General features: G+C 41.9%; 2 protein-coding genes across 2 annotated transcripts in view; both read left to right on the forward strand.

Moving 5' to 3' along the window:
• The first annotated feature begins 1,670 nt into the window (after window positions 1-1,670).
• On the forward strand, window positions 1,671-2,423 carry LOC122926300 (histone-binding protein N1/N2-like). The gene has a single exon (XM_044277671.1). The coding sequence runs from the start codon at window positions 1,671-1,673 to the stop codon at window positions 2,421-2,423; it is 753 nt and encodes a 250-aa protein (XP_044133606.1).
• Window positions 2,424-7,942: 5,519 nt separating this feature from the next.
• The window catches only part of LOC122926961 (POU domain class 2-associating factor 1-like), a 71,378-nt gene continuing 60,013 nt past the window's right edge, over window positions 7,943-19,307 (forward strand). Inside the window, exon 1 of the mRNA XM_044278489.1 lies at window positions 7,943-8,135. Within this exon, the coding sequence (XP_044134424.1) occupies window positions 8,120-8,135 (16 nt within the window). The 5' untranslated portion in view covers window positions 7,943-8,119. The remainder of the gene's footprint in view (window positions 8,136-19,307) is intronic.

Below are 19,307 nucleotides of genomic sequence, written 5' to 3' on the forward strand. Positions count from 1 at the left end.
GTATACAGTATACAGCCCCCCACAGTATGCAGTATAGCCCCCCCCCCCCCCACACTATACAGGCCACCACACTATACAGGCCCCCCACAGTATACAGCCCACCACACAGTATAGAGCCCACCACACAGTATACAGGCCCCCCCCACAGTATACAGGCCCCCCCACAGTATACAGCCCACCACACAATATACAGCCCATTACACAATATACAGCCCACCACACAATATACAGCCCACCACACAGTATACAGCCCCCCCACAGTATACAGGCCCCCCCACAGTATACAGGCCCCCCCCACAGTATACAGCCCACAACACAATATACAGCCCATTACACAATATACAGCCCACCACACAGTATACAGCCCACCACACAGTATACAGCCCCCCCCCACAGTATACAGGCCCCCCCCACAGTATACAGCCCACAACACAATATACAGCCCATTACACAATATACAGCCCACCACACAATATACAGCCCACCACACAATATACAGCCCACCACACAATATACAGCCCCCCCCCCACAGTATACAGGCCCCCCCACAGTATACAGCCCACAACACAATATACAGCCCATTACACAATATACAGCCCACCACACAATATACAGCCCACCACACAGTATACAGCCCCCCCCCCCACAGTATACAGCCCCCCCCACAGTATACAGGCCCCCCCCCACAGTATACAGCCCACAACACAATATACAGCCCATTACACAATATACAGCCCACCACACAATATACAGCCCACCACACAGTATACAGCCCACAACACAGTATACAGCCCACCACACAGTATACAGCCCCCCCCCCCACAGTATACAGGCCCCCCCACAGTATACAGCCCACCACACAATATACAGCCCATTACACAATATACAGCCCACCACACAATATACAGCCCACCACACAGTATACAGCCCCCCCCACAGTATACAGGCCCCCACACAGTATACAGCCCACAACACAATATACAGCCCATTACACAATATACTGCCCACCACACAATATACAGCCCACCACACAGTATACAGCCCACCACACAGTATACAGCACCCCACTATACAGTAGTTTACAGTATATTAACATAACAGCCCCTGTCACCTTTTTCTGATGTAATCTTTACACAAAAAAAGCTCCACAGTTAACTTCTGCAACACTCAGTAGGACCTGTGATGACCTCATAGCCATGTGACCAGTAATTGCTAGGTTACTGGTCACATGGTGATGATGTCATTAAGGTCCTAGATCCCAACTCATTAAGGTCCTAGAATCCCTAGATCATTAACACAGTACGATCATGATGCCTGTGTAGCCGACAGCCTGACACCCGGGGCAGTAGCTAGCAGGGCTCAAGAGGCAGCTGCCTTGGGCCCCCCAGGAGCAACTGGGCCCAGGGCAGCTGCCCCTTTTGCCCCTTGGTAAAGACGGCCCTGGCTAGAGCCCTTGAAAAGGCACTTGAGGAGCGAGATAAATTTGAGAGGCTGAACAGGCAACTCAGAGCAGAGATGGAAAATCTCATGAGCTCAAAAGATGATGTCGGGAAGAACGTCTGAGTTGGAGAAATCGAAGCGTGCTCTCGAGCAGCAGGTGGAAAATGAGAAACCTGAAAAGGAGAGTCCTCTGAAAGACGTCAAGAAGTCTAAGCCAGAGCCTGTTAAGAATGGGACTGGAGATGGTGGCGCCGACCAAGGCAGAGAAGAAGATGGGAGATGTATCTGCTGAACCAGTTGATGGGGCTGATGTGGATGCAGAAGACAAGAGACTTATGGCATTGTATGGCCAGGACCTGGTCATGAAAGACATTTCCTCTACTGTCAATGCCCTCCAGAAAGCCAGCAGTCTGCTGGGGAAGAAATACGGGGAGACGAATGACCAGTATGAGGATCCTATCTACTACGATGGACTGGCTCTCCTGAATTCTGCCCGAAAGGAAAACAATATCCTGGGTGAGCCTATGGAGAAAATACCAGAAGACGACGAGTCTAGTGAAGACCCTGGTGTCCCCAGTACCTCCAACCTTGATGAGAAAGAGGAGGAGGGGTTCAGATTGGAAGTATATGATGCCGTGTCTGAGAAGGATGAGAAAACTAACAAAGTAAATGAAGACTCTAAAGGAGACTCAAAGGCTGAAAAAGCTAAGGCCGATGAGTTGGAGAAATCCTCAGATATTCCAGAGACCAAGGTTAAGGCTGGAGAGGGGTCTGCTGAAGTGGGGAGAGCCACTGAAGAAGCAGAAGACTCTGAAACTGAAGCCAAACCTGAGGCAACCCCTATGGTGACTAAAGAAAAAAGAGAAGTGATATTTGTTGATAGAATAAAGAAACAAAGTGAGTTTGAACACCAGGGGACATTAGAGCGGCTGAAGGGTGGTTTAAAACTGACCAGCCAGATCTCCAACAAAAGGAGGAGATGAGAGCTCCCTGTGGAAAACGCGGCTGTAAAGGTTGTGGAAGTTAAAGGTTGTGGGCCTAAGAAAAAATCTGGAAAAGAATCAAGCCAGAAAGCTAAGTTCTCCAGCGAAGAGGAGACTGAGGAAGCCCTTAGATGCTGTAGTCTAGGTAGGAAGGCAGTGTTTATGACAAACCAAGCTCTGATGGCCTGGGTCTGGCAAAATAAAGGGAAGCGTGCGACGCTCTTCCAGTAGGAACGTTGAGCTGGAAGATGGCAGTATAATGCAGATGCCCTATAACGAGCATCCGGTTGGTACATGTGTTCACCCCCACAGGTTTGAATAGAGGGGGGATATGTGGTATTGTGAACATTAAGGTGTGTAGTAAAGTACCGGGGAAGCATGATAAAAGAGGTGTTTGCACCGGGAGCGTGTCACCAAGGGTCCGGCCTTGGTGGAGTAAAGGCCCCTAGATAGGTGGACACTAAACTAGCTGGTGGACACCAATATAGTTAGAATAGCATTTTCCAGCTAGTCCAGGGAGGGCTTTTACTGGGAACAGGCAATGTGCTGGGTGGGTGCCTGTTCCCCATGCTCCAGTCCGGGACTTAGGGCATGCTCACGTCCAGGGATTCCATTTAATCTGGTTGCTGGAATTGGGTGGGTCTCACTCTGGAGAGTGTGCAGACAGAGGCCTGGTGAGGCTCTGTCAGTGTGGTCTCAGCTAGGCAAGGCTGAGGGGCCACAAGACTATGCAATGGACTTTGGGGGACTCCGCAACGCACCGGGAACAAGTGTTGAAAGGTCAGAGTCGGGAGGACTGCTAGACCACAACCTCCTCCAAAGGTACTGCACTTGTTACAGCCTGAGGGCTGGTGGACTGTATGTCTGGGGTAAGCCGGACCTGGTTCCATGTGTGAATGCTATCGTATAGCCGAGTTAGGGATACTATGTTTATTATGTTTAGGTAGAGCCCAGACGGGCAGGCTTTTGTTTTATGCCATGCTATATACAGTATGAAGAGTGTCAAATAAATCGCACTGTTTAGACCTGAAACCCATTGGTTATGAAGATAATTTTGTGAGAATGACCCCCGAATAAGAGACAATCCCTACATACAGTACATTATATAGAATATTTATGGACTATTAATGGCACTGTTTAAAAATACATCTCTGTCTTGAAAACACAAACCCTCATATGGCTCTGTCAGTGGATAAATAAAAAGGTTATCGCTCTTGATAGGCAAGAAAGGAAAAATTTAAATGTTGTTGCCAATATTGGCCTGCTCCTGAAGGGGTTAAATGTGGTATTCTGGAACATTACAAAAAATGGAATAAGCATCTTATTGCCATCTGGCTGTGACCAATGAGTGCCTGAAATAGTCATGTAAGGCCGCTTTCACATGAGCGAGTTTTCCGCGGGGGTGCAATGCGTGATGTGAATGCATAGCACCTAGGGTTGTTTTGATACCAAAATTTTGATTCGGTTTCGATACCACAAAAAAGTATTGCGATACTCGATAACACGCCAAAAAAAGCTGTGTGCATTCCACATTTTATGGAACGTCCAGCCCATAATTGAACAGTCCTGTCCTATTTTTTGGGGGACAAGGTGACTTAAAAAAAAAGCGAATCGCGCAGTTTTTCTTTTTCTTTTTTTTTTTTTACGGTGTTCACCGCATATGAGTTTTTTTTATATTTTAATAGTTTGGACTTTTCGGACGTGGCGATATTTAATATTTTATTTATTTATTGTTTATATATTTTATATGTAAAATTGGGAAAGGGGGTGATTTAGGCTACTTTCACACTAGCGTTCGGGGCTCCGCTTGTGAGTTCCGTTTGAAGGCTCTCACAAGCGGCCCCGAACGGATCCGTCCAGCCCTAATGCATTCAGTCTGGCACCGTTTCTCCTCCGCTCAGCAGGCGGACACCCAAACGCTGCTTGCAGCGTTCGGATGTCCGCCTGGCGGTGCGGAGGCAAACGGATCCGTCCAGACTTACAATGTAAGTCAATGAGGACGGATCCGTTTGAAGTTGACACAATATGGCTCAATTTTCAAACGGATCCGTCCCCCATTGACTTTCAATGCAAAGTCTGGACGGATCCGTCTGAGCAACTGTCACATTTAGAATTTTTTCTAAACTATAATGCAGACGGATCCGTTCTGAACGGATCCCATCGTCTGCATTATAGGAGCGGATCCGTCTGTGCAGACACCAGACGGATCCGCTCTGAACGCAAGTGTGAAGGTAGCCTTATACTTAATATTTTGGTGCATTTTTTTTTTTTTACAGTTTATTTAATAACTATTTACCCCCTTAGGGGCTAGAACCTGGAATCTTGTCATCCCTTGTGTCCTATTCACCCTGATAGAGCTCTATCAGGGTGAATAGGACCTCACACTCTCCCTGCTGCCCTGCGCATAGTGCACACAGCAGCAGGGAGATTACCATAGACGGCTTCAGTAGCGTCCTGGCTGCCATGGTAACCGATCGGAGCCCCAGGATCACACTGCTGAGGCTCCGATCAGAAGCTGCCACTGTACTACCAATGAGAGGAGGTGAGGGGACTCTGTGGCCACTGCCACCATTGATTTTAATACTGGGGGGGGGGGGGTGCACTGCGCCACCAATGTTTTTAATACTGTGGAGGAGGGGAGGGCGAACTGCGCCACCAACGTTATTAATACTGGGGATGGGGGGAGGGCGCACTGTGCCTCCAATGATAATTAATGTTTAATATACAAATACAGTCGAAACACATGTAATGTGATAAATGTTAGTGATCATTGGTGGCGCAGTGGCCAGAGCCCAGCCCCTTCCCTCCTCTGCCCCTCTGCGCTCTCATTGAAGGCATCAGTGGCACAGGGGGGAGGGAGAGACTGCTTCCTTCTTCCTTGTGCTGCTGAGGGAACATGGCGCACGCTGAGAGCAGCGAGATCCATGTTCTCTGATACTGGGCTGTGCAGTAGCACAGCCTAGCATCGATAAAAGACAAATCCCGGTATCATATCGATACTGGGCGAAAAGTATCGATTGGGTATCGAAAGTTCGATACCCGAAACGACCCTAATAGCAACCGCACTGAATCTTGACCCATTCATTTCTGTGTACATGACCGTTTATTGAAATCTTGTATGTATTTTCCTCCTTTGCATTAATGATTCTACATTGGAAGCTTCTATCATGCATATCTAAAGGGATTGTCCTACAGAAAATATCCTACATTTTTCAAACCAGCACCTGGATCAAAATTCCTTTAGATTTGTATGTAATTTAAATATAGTAAAGCTATAGAGTTATTCAATAAAATGTATCTGTATGGCGCCACCTACTGTTTGTCCTTTTATATTATTTTTCTTTCCACCTTCCTGAGGTGGCCACACATGCTCAATTACATCCTTCAACTGCCACCAGCCATATCTACTCTTAGAAGCTATGACAGTTGCAGAGAAAGAGAGCTGCAGCAGAAAGGACATGCCCTCAGAGAAAGAACATGCCCCCTGAGCTGTCAGCCTGAAATAACTCTTGCAGAGCAATAAGAGCAAAGAATGGGATCTCTAGATCCATGTGAGGTACAGGGCTGGTTCTCCTTGTTAGAAAGAGATTATCATGTACTATGTGATGTTTGATTTTCATCTTTACATTACTCATGGGATAACCCCCTTAATATATTGCAGTGCTTTGCAATATATGGCCTATCTTAGCTTATCCTGGTCATTGATGCCCAATGTTGTCCACAAGTGTGTGCTATATGACCCAGAATGTGGCTGTGCACCTTTCTGGCTACTATTGATGAATGTGACTGGAAGATGATTATATGACACTTACTAATATAGCCTGTGTTGATCTTCTGCGCCATTGTCTATGTATCATAAGTTGTGCCCCTGTGTTTCCAAGTCTTTTGTGCTGTTCACATAGAGATCCTGTCCATGAAATGGCCTCTGATGGAGGATCATGTGACCAGGCAAATCACCTCCATGTGAGGTCTCCTCCATTCATCTGCCATCTGTACCTGCATCATTAGGAGTTTAGTGCATGTGTGGTGTATTAGAATGGAGGAGGCTGAGTGAAGCCAGAGGGTGGCCAACCCCTTTAAATATCAGGAAGAAACATTGCCCTATACCCAGCGCTGAATCTTTGTAGAGAAAACAGAGGGGCTGCCTAATCTTAATGATTCTTCCCCTATCCCTAGCACCGAAATCCGCGACTTCTCCCCACTCACGCCAGATCTAAATAAGTGGACGGGGAAGCGGATGGGCAGGCAGGCCCGTCTCATTTATCATTTTCTACGCCTGTTTCAGGCGTACAAAAAGGTCTGAATGTAAGACAGTAAGACAGCTCGGAAGCTTGGCTGAAGTTACGAAGAGGCCGGCGCCTCTTTATAACTTTCGGCGATCCACTGCTTTATTAAGGGCTTTATTATCCACTGGTTTATTAAGGGCTTTATTAAGACCGCCGTCTAAAATGCTGGTCATGATAAATGTCCCCACTGTCTCTGCTCCCTCTGTGATAGGAGGGGGCATAAGAAGAGACACTTACTGCTTGAAGAGGACAGAATGGAGTGGGAGCAGTTATATGTTTCCATGCAACTGACCCTTATGGGGGTACTGTGGCAATTGTTTTCGTTGGGGCACTTTTGTAACTGGCACAGCCTAAATTTGTCCATCTCTTATCATTTCCAGTGGGGTGCGACCAGGAAATAAAGCCCACCGGGGACCCAATAAGCATCAGAATGGCGGTGACGAGGGATCTGTGTGGGTGAGGATTCTATTTTTGTTTAAACCATTTTACCCGCTTGTTCCAAAAATAAAATAAATTCCCCCAGACAACTTTAGGCCTTGAATTTGTGGATGTTTTTTTGTCAAGATGGAGAATATCATTGACCCTTTCCATTATTTACATGTATATCTGCGTTCATATTCAGTATACACCAGGACTACTTTGTTCAAGTCAAGCTACGTGTCTACTTTTGAGCAGTAAAACCATTTCTACATTGGAAATGGAACCGATATCACGTGTAGGTTTTCAGATCTTAAATATGTGAGTATGTGAGGGCTTTGTTTCACATCTAAATCAAGTTTCTCATAACCGATATGTGACAAGAGTCATCTTAAAAGAAGTAAAATAGAGAAGGTTTGAGGTTCAGTGAAGCATGAAGCCCCCACAGGTGCTTCCTTACAAAACTAATGTCCTTAGGGGCATGATTCAAAAACAAAAAGAAAATAAAAAGTGAAAAAAGCATAAAAAATTTAACTAAATTTAAGAACTGTTATATAGTTTACATAAATAATAAGATATCCAAAGTTATTGCTTAGTTTACATGAAGACCCTGTTGAATGAATGGATTTGGGTTGTGCTCTCTGCTACCACATCTGCTGATTTCTGAATCCTTCAGAAATAATAAGAGTTCTCCATCTGCACTATAGTTATTACTCTGAACCTGCAGATTTTAGTTTACAGAAGCCACATGGACTAAGAACGAAGATGATTTCCTTTCAGGTCTGTCTTTTTTTTTTTTTACACATTTCTTGTGGTCACGTGATGATGACATTTACGAATCGGGCACTGCTAGTTATAAAACCCTGAAGGAGACATCCTCTCTCTTAATTGTTGAACTGCTATTAAAGGTGAAAAAGGTTCCAAACTGAAAGCCCTCAAACAGTCAAACTGTCTACTTCAAAGAAGAAAAACTCCAACTTGCTGTCGCAGAACATGCACTGGCAAAAATGTAAGTTTCTATTTTTTAATGCTAAGACAGCGGAATATTATAAACCTCCTAATAGTGGAAAAAATGTAAAATCTCTGTTGGGTAAGATATGACCAACTCATAATCGGATTATAAAAAAATAAAATAAAATTCTTCAATTTTTGTTAAGAAGTTCTAATGCACTTTGTATACATTATACTGCAGAATTCTGCACTTAAAAAAAAAAAAATCTGCCTCATTGACTCGTCCATTCCTTTTATGTTTCTTCTATCCAATAAGGGATGTTAAATATGATTTATGTGAAGTAAATATGTATTAGAATATGTGTAACCTTGTTTAATAATATTATAAGCAATGGAGGAACTGTAGAGGAGCGACTCTTACCCCTATAGCTGCACATGGCCCTGGTAAAACTGTCCCAGTGCCACTTTGCTCCATGTTTTTATTTTGGTTAAGTAGCACAAAAAAAATGGAAGATGGACGTGAATTTGTCCTTTCGCTTATTGCCTCAAAGGGAAGATGTCACCTATTGTTTAAATCAAGTTTTTATGTTAAACATATTTTTGAAGAATTTTTGATGGATATACAGTATATATTCCATCTCACTAAATTTAAAAAAAAAATCCTAAAGTCTTCGAAATGGTCTCAAAGGCTAATAATAGGCGTCACAGTTCACTTTTTTTTCACTCGTATCCTTATCATAACAGGCGGGATTACAATGACATATCACCAATACATAGATAACACAGGATCCACTATTCATAAAAAAAGATGATCTTATCAACTCCCTCCCTGTACAATGACCTCTGCACACGTCATGCCTAGAAAACTCTCCCAATGAGTCCTCTCCAGTTCATTGTGTACGGTCCATGGTGGTTGATGTAAAGCATATCTCAGGAACAGCTCAGGAAAGATGGCTGCCCCCGTAATCAAGTTTGAAAATAAGCAATTTGAAAATAAAAAACTGGTTAGAAAAAGGATACGTGTCGCTAACTGGAAAAAAGTATAGGTCATACATTTCCTTTACGTTTTTCCTTGGAAGAAAATAATGTAAATGTGGAGCCCATGATGATAAAATAGCAAAAAACAGAAGATGTAACAGATGAGGCTCTGTTCATATTTCATTTTTAGCTTGTATCTGTAATATACTGTAAGTCACAAGTATTGCATATGGTACACCTATGATGATATGCCTTGTCTGGCATATGCCTGATGCGTGAATGCCTATATGTCTGACATATTACTTGAGAGAGTTTGCGGTGCAAACATGGTTTTATAGGGAGTCTGTTAGCAGTTCTGATCATGCAAACTTACTGTTCTGAGGATAGGTCATCAATAAAATACTTGGAGAACCCCTTTAATTAGTTACAGATCAGCGATGAAAATATATGTGGCAGTTAGATGCTGGCTTCTGCTCGGCAACATACATTTTCATCACACTAATCTTGTAAGTCCTGTCCTTGCACTCGCAAGATCAACAGCCGTAGTCATACTATATTACATAGCCCTACTCCTCCTTCAACTGCCGGGACCAGAGATAACTATGATCTTTTCAGTTTAACTCCTTAGATGCAGCCGTCAATAGTGACTGCTGCATCTAAGAGGTTAGACAGAGAGAAAGAGGCTCTCTTTGTCAGTCCCTCAGTCCTCTGCCACACAATTGAGGGGTATGGAGGGACCTTTCTGGCAGCCAGAGGCCTAACAATGACTTCCATTTCTGCTATCTATGAAAGCCTATTAAACACTTCTAATACACTACTGTATAATACAGAAGTATTGCAGTGTATTATTTCAGTGATCAGTTTGTCATGTATGAAAGTATGAAAAAAAGTTACAAATATGAAAAATGTAAACAAAAAAAGATAAAACCCATAAAAAACTCTGAGTACACATTACTTTATTATGTAGAAAAATAAAACAACAAACAACCCTTTTTTGATAGTGTCAACTCCCCAAAAAATTGATAAATGATCCAAGGCATATGTACTTTACATCCAAGTGGCAAAAATTCATTTATCAACTGATCCAACAAAAAACAAGCCCGCACGCAGCTCTGTTGATGAAAAAATGTAAAATAGTACAACAGTAACAATATGATGACATAAAAATTATATAACAAAAGTATTCAAACAAAACAGAATAAAGATAATTTGTCATCTATACTGCATGGTGCATGCCATAAAAAGCAGACGTATAAAACAAAAAGACACAAACTTGAGTTTTTCATTCCCCTAGCAAAAATAAAAAATTAAATTAAATAAAACAAAATTTTGTAATTAAAAAAGAAAACTTGTCCTGCAATAAGCAAGCCCTCATATGGCTATACTGACCAAAAGATTTTAAAACGTTATGGTTCTAGGACTGAATACACCAATGGCGTTTGGGGTGGCAGCCCCGCCCTGATGTCTCTGTTTGGCCCATCGCTGCCCAAAATGCCCATTTCAAAAAAGGAGAGTTTCCCTCACTTCTTGGGGGTAGGGGGGGGGGGGGTCAGGGTCCATGCCGTCTGCTCACATTCACTGAATGTAAGCAGACAGCCTGGACCACTGCTACCCCATTTGATTTGCCATGCTGGATGCTGGTAGGAAAAAGGACCTGTGATGATGTGACCAGTAACATCGAGATGTCATAGAGATATATACATACTTTGGGGTGTTATATACCATATACTATGGGGTGTTATACTATATACTGCATGCTGTGGGATGTTCCACTGTATACTGTGGGGGTGTTATACTATATAATGTATATTGTAGGGTTTTATACTATATACTGCATACTGTGGGGGGTGTTATACAGTACTATATACTGTGGGGTGTTATACTATATACTGGTTATTGTAGGGCAGGGATGTTTAACCTGTGGCCCTCCAGATGTTGCAAAACTACAACTCCCATCATGCCTGGACAACCTACAGCTATCAGCCTTCAGCAGGGCATGGTGGGAGTTGTAGTTTTACAACAGCTGGAGGGCCGTAGGTTGAGCATCCCTGTTGTAGGGTGTTATACTATATACTGCATACTGTGGGGGGTGTTATACAATACTATATACTGTGGGGTGTTATACTACATATTACATACTAGAGTTGCACCTAAATCGATACTTTTAGACCTGCATCGATACGATACCGGGTTTTACTATTTAACCATACTAGGCTGCGCTGCTGCAGTTAGAGAACATGGCACGAGCCATGTTCTCCTCAACAGCACAGTGGAGAAGGAGGCATTCCCTCCCTCCCCTCTGTGACGCGGGTGCCGCTGCCACCAATGAGACCATAGTACTGAGGAGGGGGGGGGGAGGGCTGTGTCAACTGCACCACCAATAAAAATAATTCACACATTCATTCAAGTGTAGGCAGCGGGTGCCGGCGGCGGTGGTATCACATACCCAGCACCTGGCCTCAATAACTGAGCTGATACTGCTTGTGATGCTGTAGAATAAATAATGTCTTGCTTTTTCCAACAAGATGGGGCAACATGGGGCACCTCACAGAGGTCACTGGCAAGGGTTCATGAACTGTTTATGGAGGAGCGAACTGTGAGCGAGGGGTTATGGCCACCACGTTCCCCAGACTTGTCCACAAGCGATTTTTATCTGTGGGGAAATTTAAAACCGAAAGTGTCCGCTAACAATCCACATCCCCTGGATGAACTCAAGGAGAACATCACAGACACCATCCACAGCATCATGAGCAGTGTAGGCCTACATAATCCAACCTGACCAAAGATGCTGAGACCTGAACGGGGAGCACTTTCAGCATCTTTTGTGACAGTCCATTTGCGCGTTCATCTTGTCATACTATCTCTGGAGGCGGATTACTTTTTCGTGGGCCACCCTGTACAATTAATCCACCCCTGGAACACAGGGTGAAAAAAAATGAAAAATGTTACCTGGTCATTAAGACCAAAAAGACCTGGTCATTTAGCTGCTTAGTATGTGTTTCAGAATGCAGTGGCATTGTGCCAGTAGACATGTTTTCCAAATTTATGGTATATGTTATAGAATATTTGCATATTTGGATCAGTTGTCTTGCAGTTAGAATGACATAAAGGGGGTTGGCAGCTTTTTAATCCTCAGGATAGGCCATCAATATCAGATTGGTGTGGGTGCGACAACTCTGCCAGTCAGCTCTTTCAGAGTAGCTCTGGAACTATACAGCTCCCCCCATTGTGCAGTGGACGGAGCAGGCAAGTGCAGCAGTACTCAATGGCAGCAGAGCTGCAGTAACCAGATCCATCCACTACACAATGGATGGAGCTGTGCAGCTGATTGTGGGAGTGCAGTGTGTGGACCTACGCTGATCTGATATTGATAGCCTATCCTGAGGATGAGCGATCAATATAGAGGGTTATCCAGGAAAATATATTTATGATTTATCCTCAGGATAGTTCATTAGTATCAGGTCTGCGGGGGACTGCCGCCGATCAGCTGTTAGAAAAGGCCTTGTACATCAGTCATGTGGTTTAGTTGTAGCTCAGCCCCATTCAAGTCAATGCGGCTGACCTGCAATACCAAGCACTGCCAATATACAATGCCTGGAGCCTGCATCGCTCCGGTGAGTGCAGTCGCTCCCTAAAGCAGCTGATCCGCGGGGATGCCGGGACTTGGACCCCTGTTGATGTGATAATGATGATACAAACTACAAATTGGCGTGGTATTAAAAAACAGGAGGTGCTCAACCCCATATGCACTGGTGCATCTATACCGGTGGGGGGCAGATCCTGCACTTGTACCACAATGGACATCCTACACAGGATAGCAAATGTGTGGATGTGATAAACAGTAAAAATAATATAACAAAAACAAAGACAGGTGCACTCTGCGGTCTTACTAACACACGTACTGGTGTAAAATTGAGAATTAGCCAACATATCCTGCTTGGAGGACATGTCTGAGCCCGAGCACCACGCCAAGGTTTCTCAAGTAGCTCTTTGTTTTTGTTATATTATTTTTACTGTGATAATGATGACCGTTAACGAGGATAAGTCATCTTATCTTTTCGAGGATAATCCTTTTAAAATCCTGCATTTTGTCACCAACTGTTCATGTTTTAAACTGCTTATATTGTGTTCTTGCACATGCACTCACAATAATAATGGTGCCTTTCTTGTTTTGGTCTAATTCTGTAAAGCTGCTAAAGTGAGTTTATAATGTTTCGCAAATGAGGGCTTGCAAGTGCCCAGGGGCGGCGATCTAGCTGTAAGTGCCCAGGGGCGGCGATCTAGCTGTAAGTGCCCAGGGGCGGCAATCTAGCTGTAAGTGCCCAGGCCTCTAGGCGTTTTCCATGCCTAACTGCTCCGCAGTATATTGTCTGGCCAGCCCTTTTATGTAACATCATCATCTCCAATTCCCAAGATCCTGCATGTGCACACAGTATATAGTATAACACCTCATAGTATATACTATATAGTATTACACCCTCACAGTATTCAGTATTTAGTGTAAGGCCCCACAGTATATAATAGAACACCCCCACAGTATACAACACCCCACAGTATATAGTATAACACCCCACAGTATACACTATATAGTATAACACCTCACAGTATGCAGTATATAGTATTACACCCTCACAGTATGCAGTACCCCACAGTATAACACCCTACAGTATATAGTATAACACCTCATAGTATACACTATAAAGAATTGCACCCTCACCGTATACAGTATATAGTATAACACCTCATAGTATACACTATATGATATTACACCCCAACAGTATTAAGTATTTAGTGTAAGACCCCACAGTATATAATATAACACCCCACAGTATATAGTATAACACTCCACAGTATACACTATATAGTATTACACCCTTACAGTATGCAGTATATAGTATAACACCCCACATTACGCAGTACTCCACAGTATACAGTATAGCACTTCATAGTATACACTATATAGTATTGCACCCTACAGTATATGCGTAGTATAACACCCCACATTATGCCACCCACCCAGCACTTTGGCTGCTCCCAGTAAGAGCCGGCCCGGATCGGCTCTACAGCCATACTCAATAACGAATAGTGTCAGTCAGCACTAACTGCCGCTGACATTTAAAATTACTTGTGCTCTCATAGATGGTGCTAATGCCAAGTCGGGTCTCTCTTATCACTATTATCCTCGATAACAGGTAAGGTCTTTCTCACCGCAAATGTCCTCGGTCCCGTACTTGTCTTTCCTATTTAGTTGGCGTGCATGCGCAGTGTGATTCTCTCCACGCTGAACCTCACCACGCAGGCCTGGTATACAATTAGTATTGCTGTCTGGACATTAACAGTACACCAGATAGTGTATTGCAGATTAACATTTTATTTTTCTATTGGCCTCATTCACCAGACGCGTTTCGGAACAAAGTCCCTTCCCCAGTGGTATTAAGAAAAATAAAATGGAACCATTGTTATTTTTATATGCGTTCCAGGTCTATAATAAAACATGGATGGGACTCGAGATGGATCTGGATGGGACTCAAGACCTTCTACCTAGTTCAGATTTGGCATTTTTTATAGGCTGCGATTTTACACCCTCATTTAACTATTAGCTCACTAGGGAATATCTATATATATATAGTATATATAGTGTCCATCATATGCAAATAATCATACTATAAACAACCATGATAAAAACAATGTTAGAATAATAATAAAAAAAAGCAAAAATACAAATATACAAATAATATGGATTGATCTTGTTGATAGGAGGATGGGAGGGGGTGCGCAGGCCATATCGATGCCTGGTAAACAGCCTGGCATCGACATGACCTGCACCCTTCCCCGCCATCCCCATCAGTTATATAAAACCAAAAACTTCCAGTTCTGCATTCAAACCGTGTGGTATAAGGGACCCGAATTCAAAAATCTTCCTTGATTCCTGCCTGGACATTTTGCATATAAAGTCCCCTCCAATCTCCTTTAACCGATTGTATCGCACTATATTTCAGCTCCATTAAGACAAATTTAGCACCTATATAGGTATTGAAGAAAGTTATGCTGTAAGAAATATTATAATATTGTAAGAAAAATCCGATCCAATCTAGTAATCTGTCTGTCTCAAATTATGTGCACACTGGTGTTAAACTCAAATCAAAGATGTATCCGAGATATGAAATGGGAAAAGAATTGGCAGCGGGGGGCGGTGGAAATAGATATTAGAAGGTTACGTCAGAAACAGCATACAGAGAAGAATGTGAGTAATGAGGAAATAAAAGCCATCAAGCAACTACAGAAAAATGAACAAATAACTATACGCCCCGCAGATAAAGGTGGAGCGGTAGTTATTTTAGACACAGAGAAATATGTAGAAGAATGTAACAAACAATTGGCGGTTACTGAAACATATAGGGTTTTACAAAACAACCCAGTGGAGATATTTGATAAGGAATTATCTGGATTGTGTAAAGTAGCATTTGAAAAGGGTATTTTAAACAAAAGGGTGAAAAATATGATTTTATTCTAGGAACTCTCAAAAGACTTCCAGTATTTTATTGCATCCCCAAGATTCACAAAGATCCCAATAAAGCACCAGGAAGACCGATTGTGTCTGGCATAGGATCCCTGACTTCAAATCTCTCCCAATATTTGGACAGAATCCTGCAACCATATGTGAGAACATTTAATTATAGAAAGTTAGTGTGTCAGCCCCATTGGATTTTAGCTACATTATACGTAAGTTCACTATACACCAGTATAAAACATGATCAAGGTATAAAAGCGTTTAAAAAAAATTTTGACATAAGATAGTAAATTGGAGGAAGAACAGATACAATTTATAGTAGAAAGTATAGATTTTTTTGTTATCTCATAATTGGTTTTATTTTGATGCCAAATATTATTTACAGTTATTTGGTACTGCCATGGGCACCAGGTTCACCCCCAGTTATGCCAATTTATTTATGGCAGCTTGGGAACAAGACACAATCAACCCTAAGCTGGGGGCAGGCCTGGTGCTCTGGCGTCGTGCTACTGATATGGGATAGACCCCATTCTGAATTGTTGGAGTTCATAAAGCAAATAAATTGCAATGATCTAAACCTCAAATTCGTACCACAAATCAGTACCGAAGAGGATGAGTTCCTAGATCTAAATTTTTTTTTTAGAAGATATAATAGTTGTCACCTACCCAGATGGCTACTGGGAGTACCAGGGAGTCGCTTAAAAAGAAACTGTACATATAACACACAATTTGAGATAGAAGCACAGCAAATGAAGCTTCAGTTTCTAGAGAAGAAGTATCCTATAGAACACCTTGAGGAATCCTTAGAGAAAGTTAGGCATTTAGACAGAAAAACTACAAAAAACTACAAAAAAAATACAGTCGATGAGAAGACAGAAGTGTCAAAAATAATTATACCATTTAGTACTGCGTATAAAGCTATAAAAAAAGTAATTAATAAACATTGGTATTTATTAAAAGAGGATAAAATCTTAAATTCCATATTACCAGACCAACCTCCGATTGTATTTACGAGGGCACCCAGTTTGGCACTTCAGATAACCCCAAAGATAAGAAAAAGAACGAACAACCCTATGGGCAAGGTTTATCATGACTGTGACAGCTCACTCCACTTTAACATATGGCTAAAGTCAGTTTTAGCCAAGTCAGATTTATGATCGGCCCTTTAAGACTCTAATAAATGTGGTTTGACGGTAGCAGTTTATCCGTCAGTAAGCAGCTTTAGAAAAGTCGCACATCTTTACAAAAAAGTATCACGTCTTTACGAAAAAGTCGCATGCTCTATTAAAAATTCTCATAAGATAAGCATGGTCCTCACTGGAGTGAAATTGCGCATTTTTTTGCAACTTTTTAAATAGTCTTAATAGTAAATCTGTCTAGAGATTCATTTACATAAGAAAACACGCCCACTTTCAGAAAACTGGCGAGCATAGTGCAGAGCAGAAAAATGTGGCAAATTTTTGCGCAGTTTTAGTGATTGTGCAAAAATTTGCGACTTTTTCACTCCATTATTCTGACTTGAGCTAATGATAAATCTGGCCCTATCAGTGTAACATGGATGACTATGAATGGGTTCCATAGATGTGGCATGTGCGCAAATTGCAAAGTAACAGAATTCCCAAAGAAAACCAAGATTAGTAAATCGACAGTTAACAACTTTAACTTTGGGAAAGGTTGGGAAATAAAGGAGATTTTAACATGTAATACGAAATGGGTCATCTACATTATTGAATGTCGGTGTTTCAAACAATATATTGGCCGTACAGGAAGAGCCTTAAAGATTCGAATCGCAGAACATATAAACAATATAAGATATGATATGAGAAACACTCTGTATCACATCATTTTACAACATCACATGCTAGTAATCCAATGGGGCTGAAATATAGTGCGATACAATCGGTTAAAGGAGATTGGAGGGGACTTTATATCCAAAATGTCCAGGCAGGAATCAAGGAAGATTTTTGAATTCGGGTCTGGAAGTTTTTGGTTTTATATAACTAATGGGGATGGAGGGGAGGGAGGCACGTCATGTCGATGCCAGGCTGTTTACCAGCGCATCGACATGGCCTGCGCCCTCCCTCCCATCCTCCTATCAACAAGATCAATCCATATTATTTGTATATTTGTATTTTTGATTTTTGTTTTTATTATTCTAAAATCATTGTTTTTATCATGGTTGTTTTATAGTATGATTATTTGCATATGATGGACACTATACGTATATATAGATATACCATTAAATGAGGGTGTAAAATCTGAGCCTATAAAAAACGCCAAATATGAACTAGTTAGAAGGTCTTGAGTCCCATCCAGATCCATCTCGAGTCCCATCCATGTTTTATTATAGACCTGGACCGCATATAAAAATAACAATGGTCCATTTTATTTTTATTAATACCACTGAGGAAGGAACTTTGTTCCGAAACGCGTCTGATGAATGAGGCCAATAGAAAAAGGAATTTTAAGCTTTTAATGTCCATGCAGCAATACTAATTGTATACCTGGCCTCCGGAGGTTCAGCGTGGAGAGACTCACACTGCGCATGCACACCAACTGAATAGGAAAGACAAGCACAGGACTGAGCCGAACGGCCGAGGACATTTGCGGTGAGAAAGACCTTACCTGTTATCGAGGATAATTGCAGTAAGAGAGACCCGACTTGGCATTAGCACCATCTATGAGAGCACAAGTGAAAGAGTAACTAATAGTATCAGATATAAACCACCTGGAGCCTTTCTATTTGGTGTTACCGCAACCTCACCGCAGCGGTTTTAAAGCGCCATAGCTCCAGTGTCGGCAACATAGTGCAAGCCGCATTTGGACAGCCCTACTTGCATAGGTCTATGTGTTATAAAAGGGAAAGTTTGCGAACATTCATGCTCATATATAAAGAAATCACACAGCTGTAATATATACCCCATTGGATACAAAATAAGACATTTTTGTAATATTCATAGAGGCAAGCATTTGTCACAAATTCCTTTTGATACAGTGCAAAAGACTGACACAGTGTAAGATACATGGAAAAACATAACATATGTAGTAACCAATACATACTACTTTGTACTGTTGTGGAACATACGAAACTAACAGAAACGCGAACAACAAACGAACAGTTTTAGTGTTGTCCTCAAAAATATAAGTGTATCACACAAATGTATTATACATGCGAGAGCTCCGCATGTTATAAAAGTGGATGGGACCAAGACATTAAAGTATTTATTACATATAGTATATAGTGTTTATCACATGTAGTGAATTTTATTTTATTTTATTGTAATATAAATTTTTATGAATTTTGTATTAACCATGTGGCAATATATGTTTAATTAATGTATTTAATAAATATAATATAATTTATTTTTCATGAGCCGTTGTCTATATAGTATAACACCCCACAGCATACAGTATATATATATTATAATCCCCCACAGTATGCAGTACCCCACAGCATAACACCCCACAGCCTACAGTATATACAACCGGATTCCAAAAAAGTTGGGACACTAAACAAATTGTGAATAAAAACTGAATGCAATGATCTGGAGATGGCAAATGTCAATATTTTATTTGTAATAGAACGTAGATGACAGATCAAACGTTTAATCCGAGTAAATGTATCATTTTAAAGGAAAAATACGTTGATTTAAATTTTCACGGTGTCAACAAATCCCCAAAAAGTTGGGACAAGTAGCAATAAGAGGCTGGAAAAAGTAAATTTGAGCATAACGAAGAGCT

This window comes from Bufo gargarizans, chromosome 2 (genome assembly GCF_014858855.1).
Source record: "Bufo gargarizans isolate SCDJY-AF-19 chromosome 2, ASM1485885v1, whole genome shotgun sequence".
Lineage (NCBI taxonomy): Eukaryota > Metazoa > Chordata > Amphibia > Anura > Bufonidae > Bufo > Bufo gargarizans.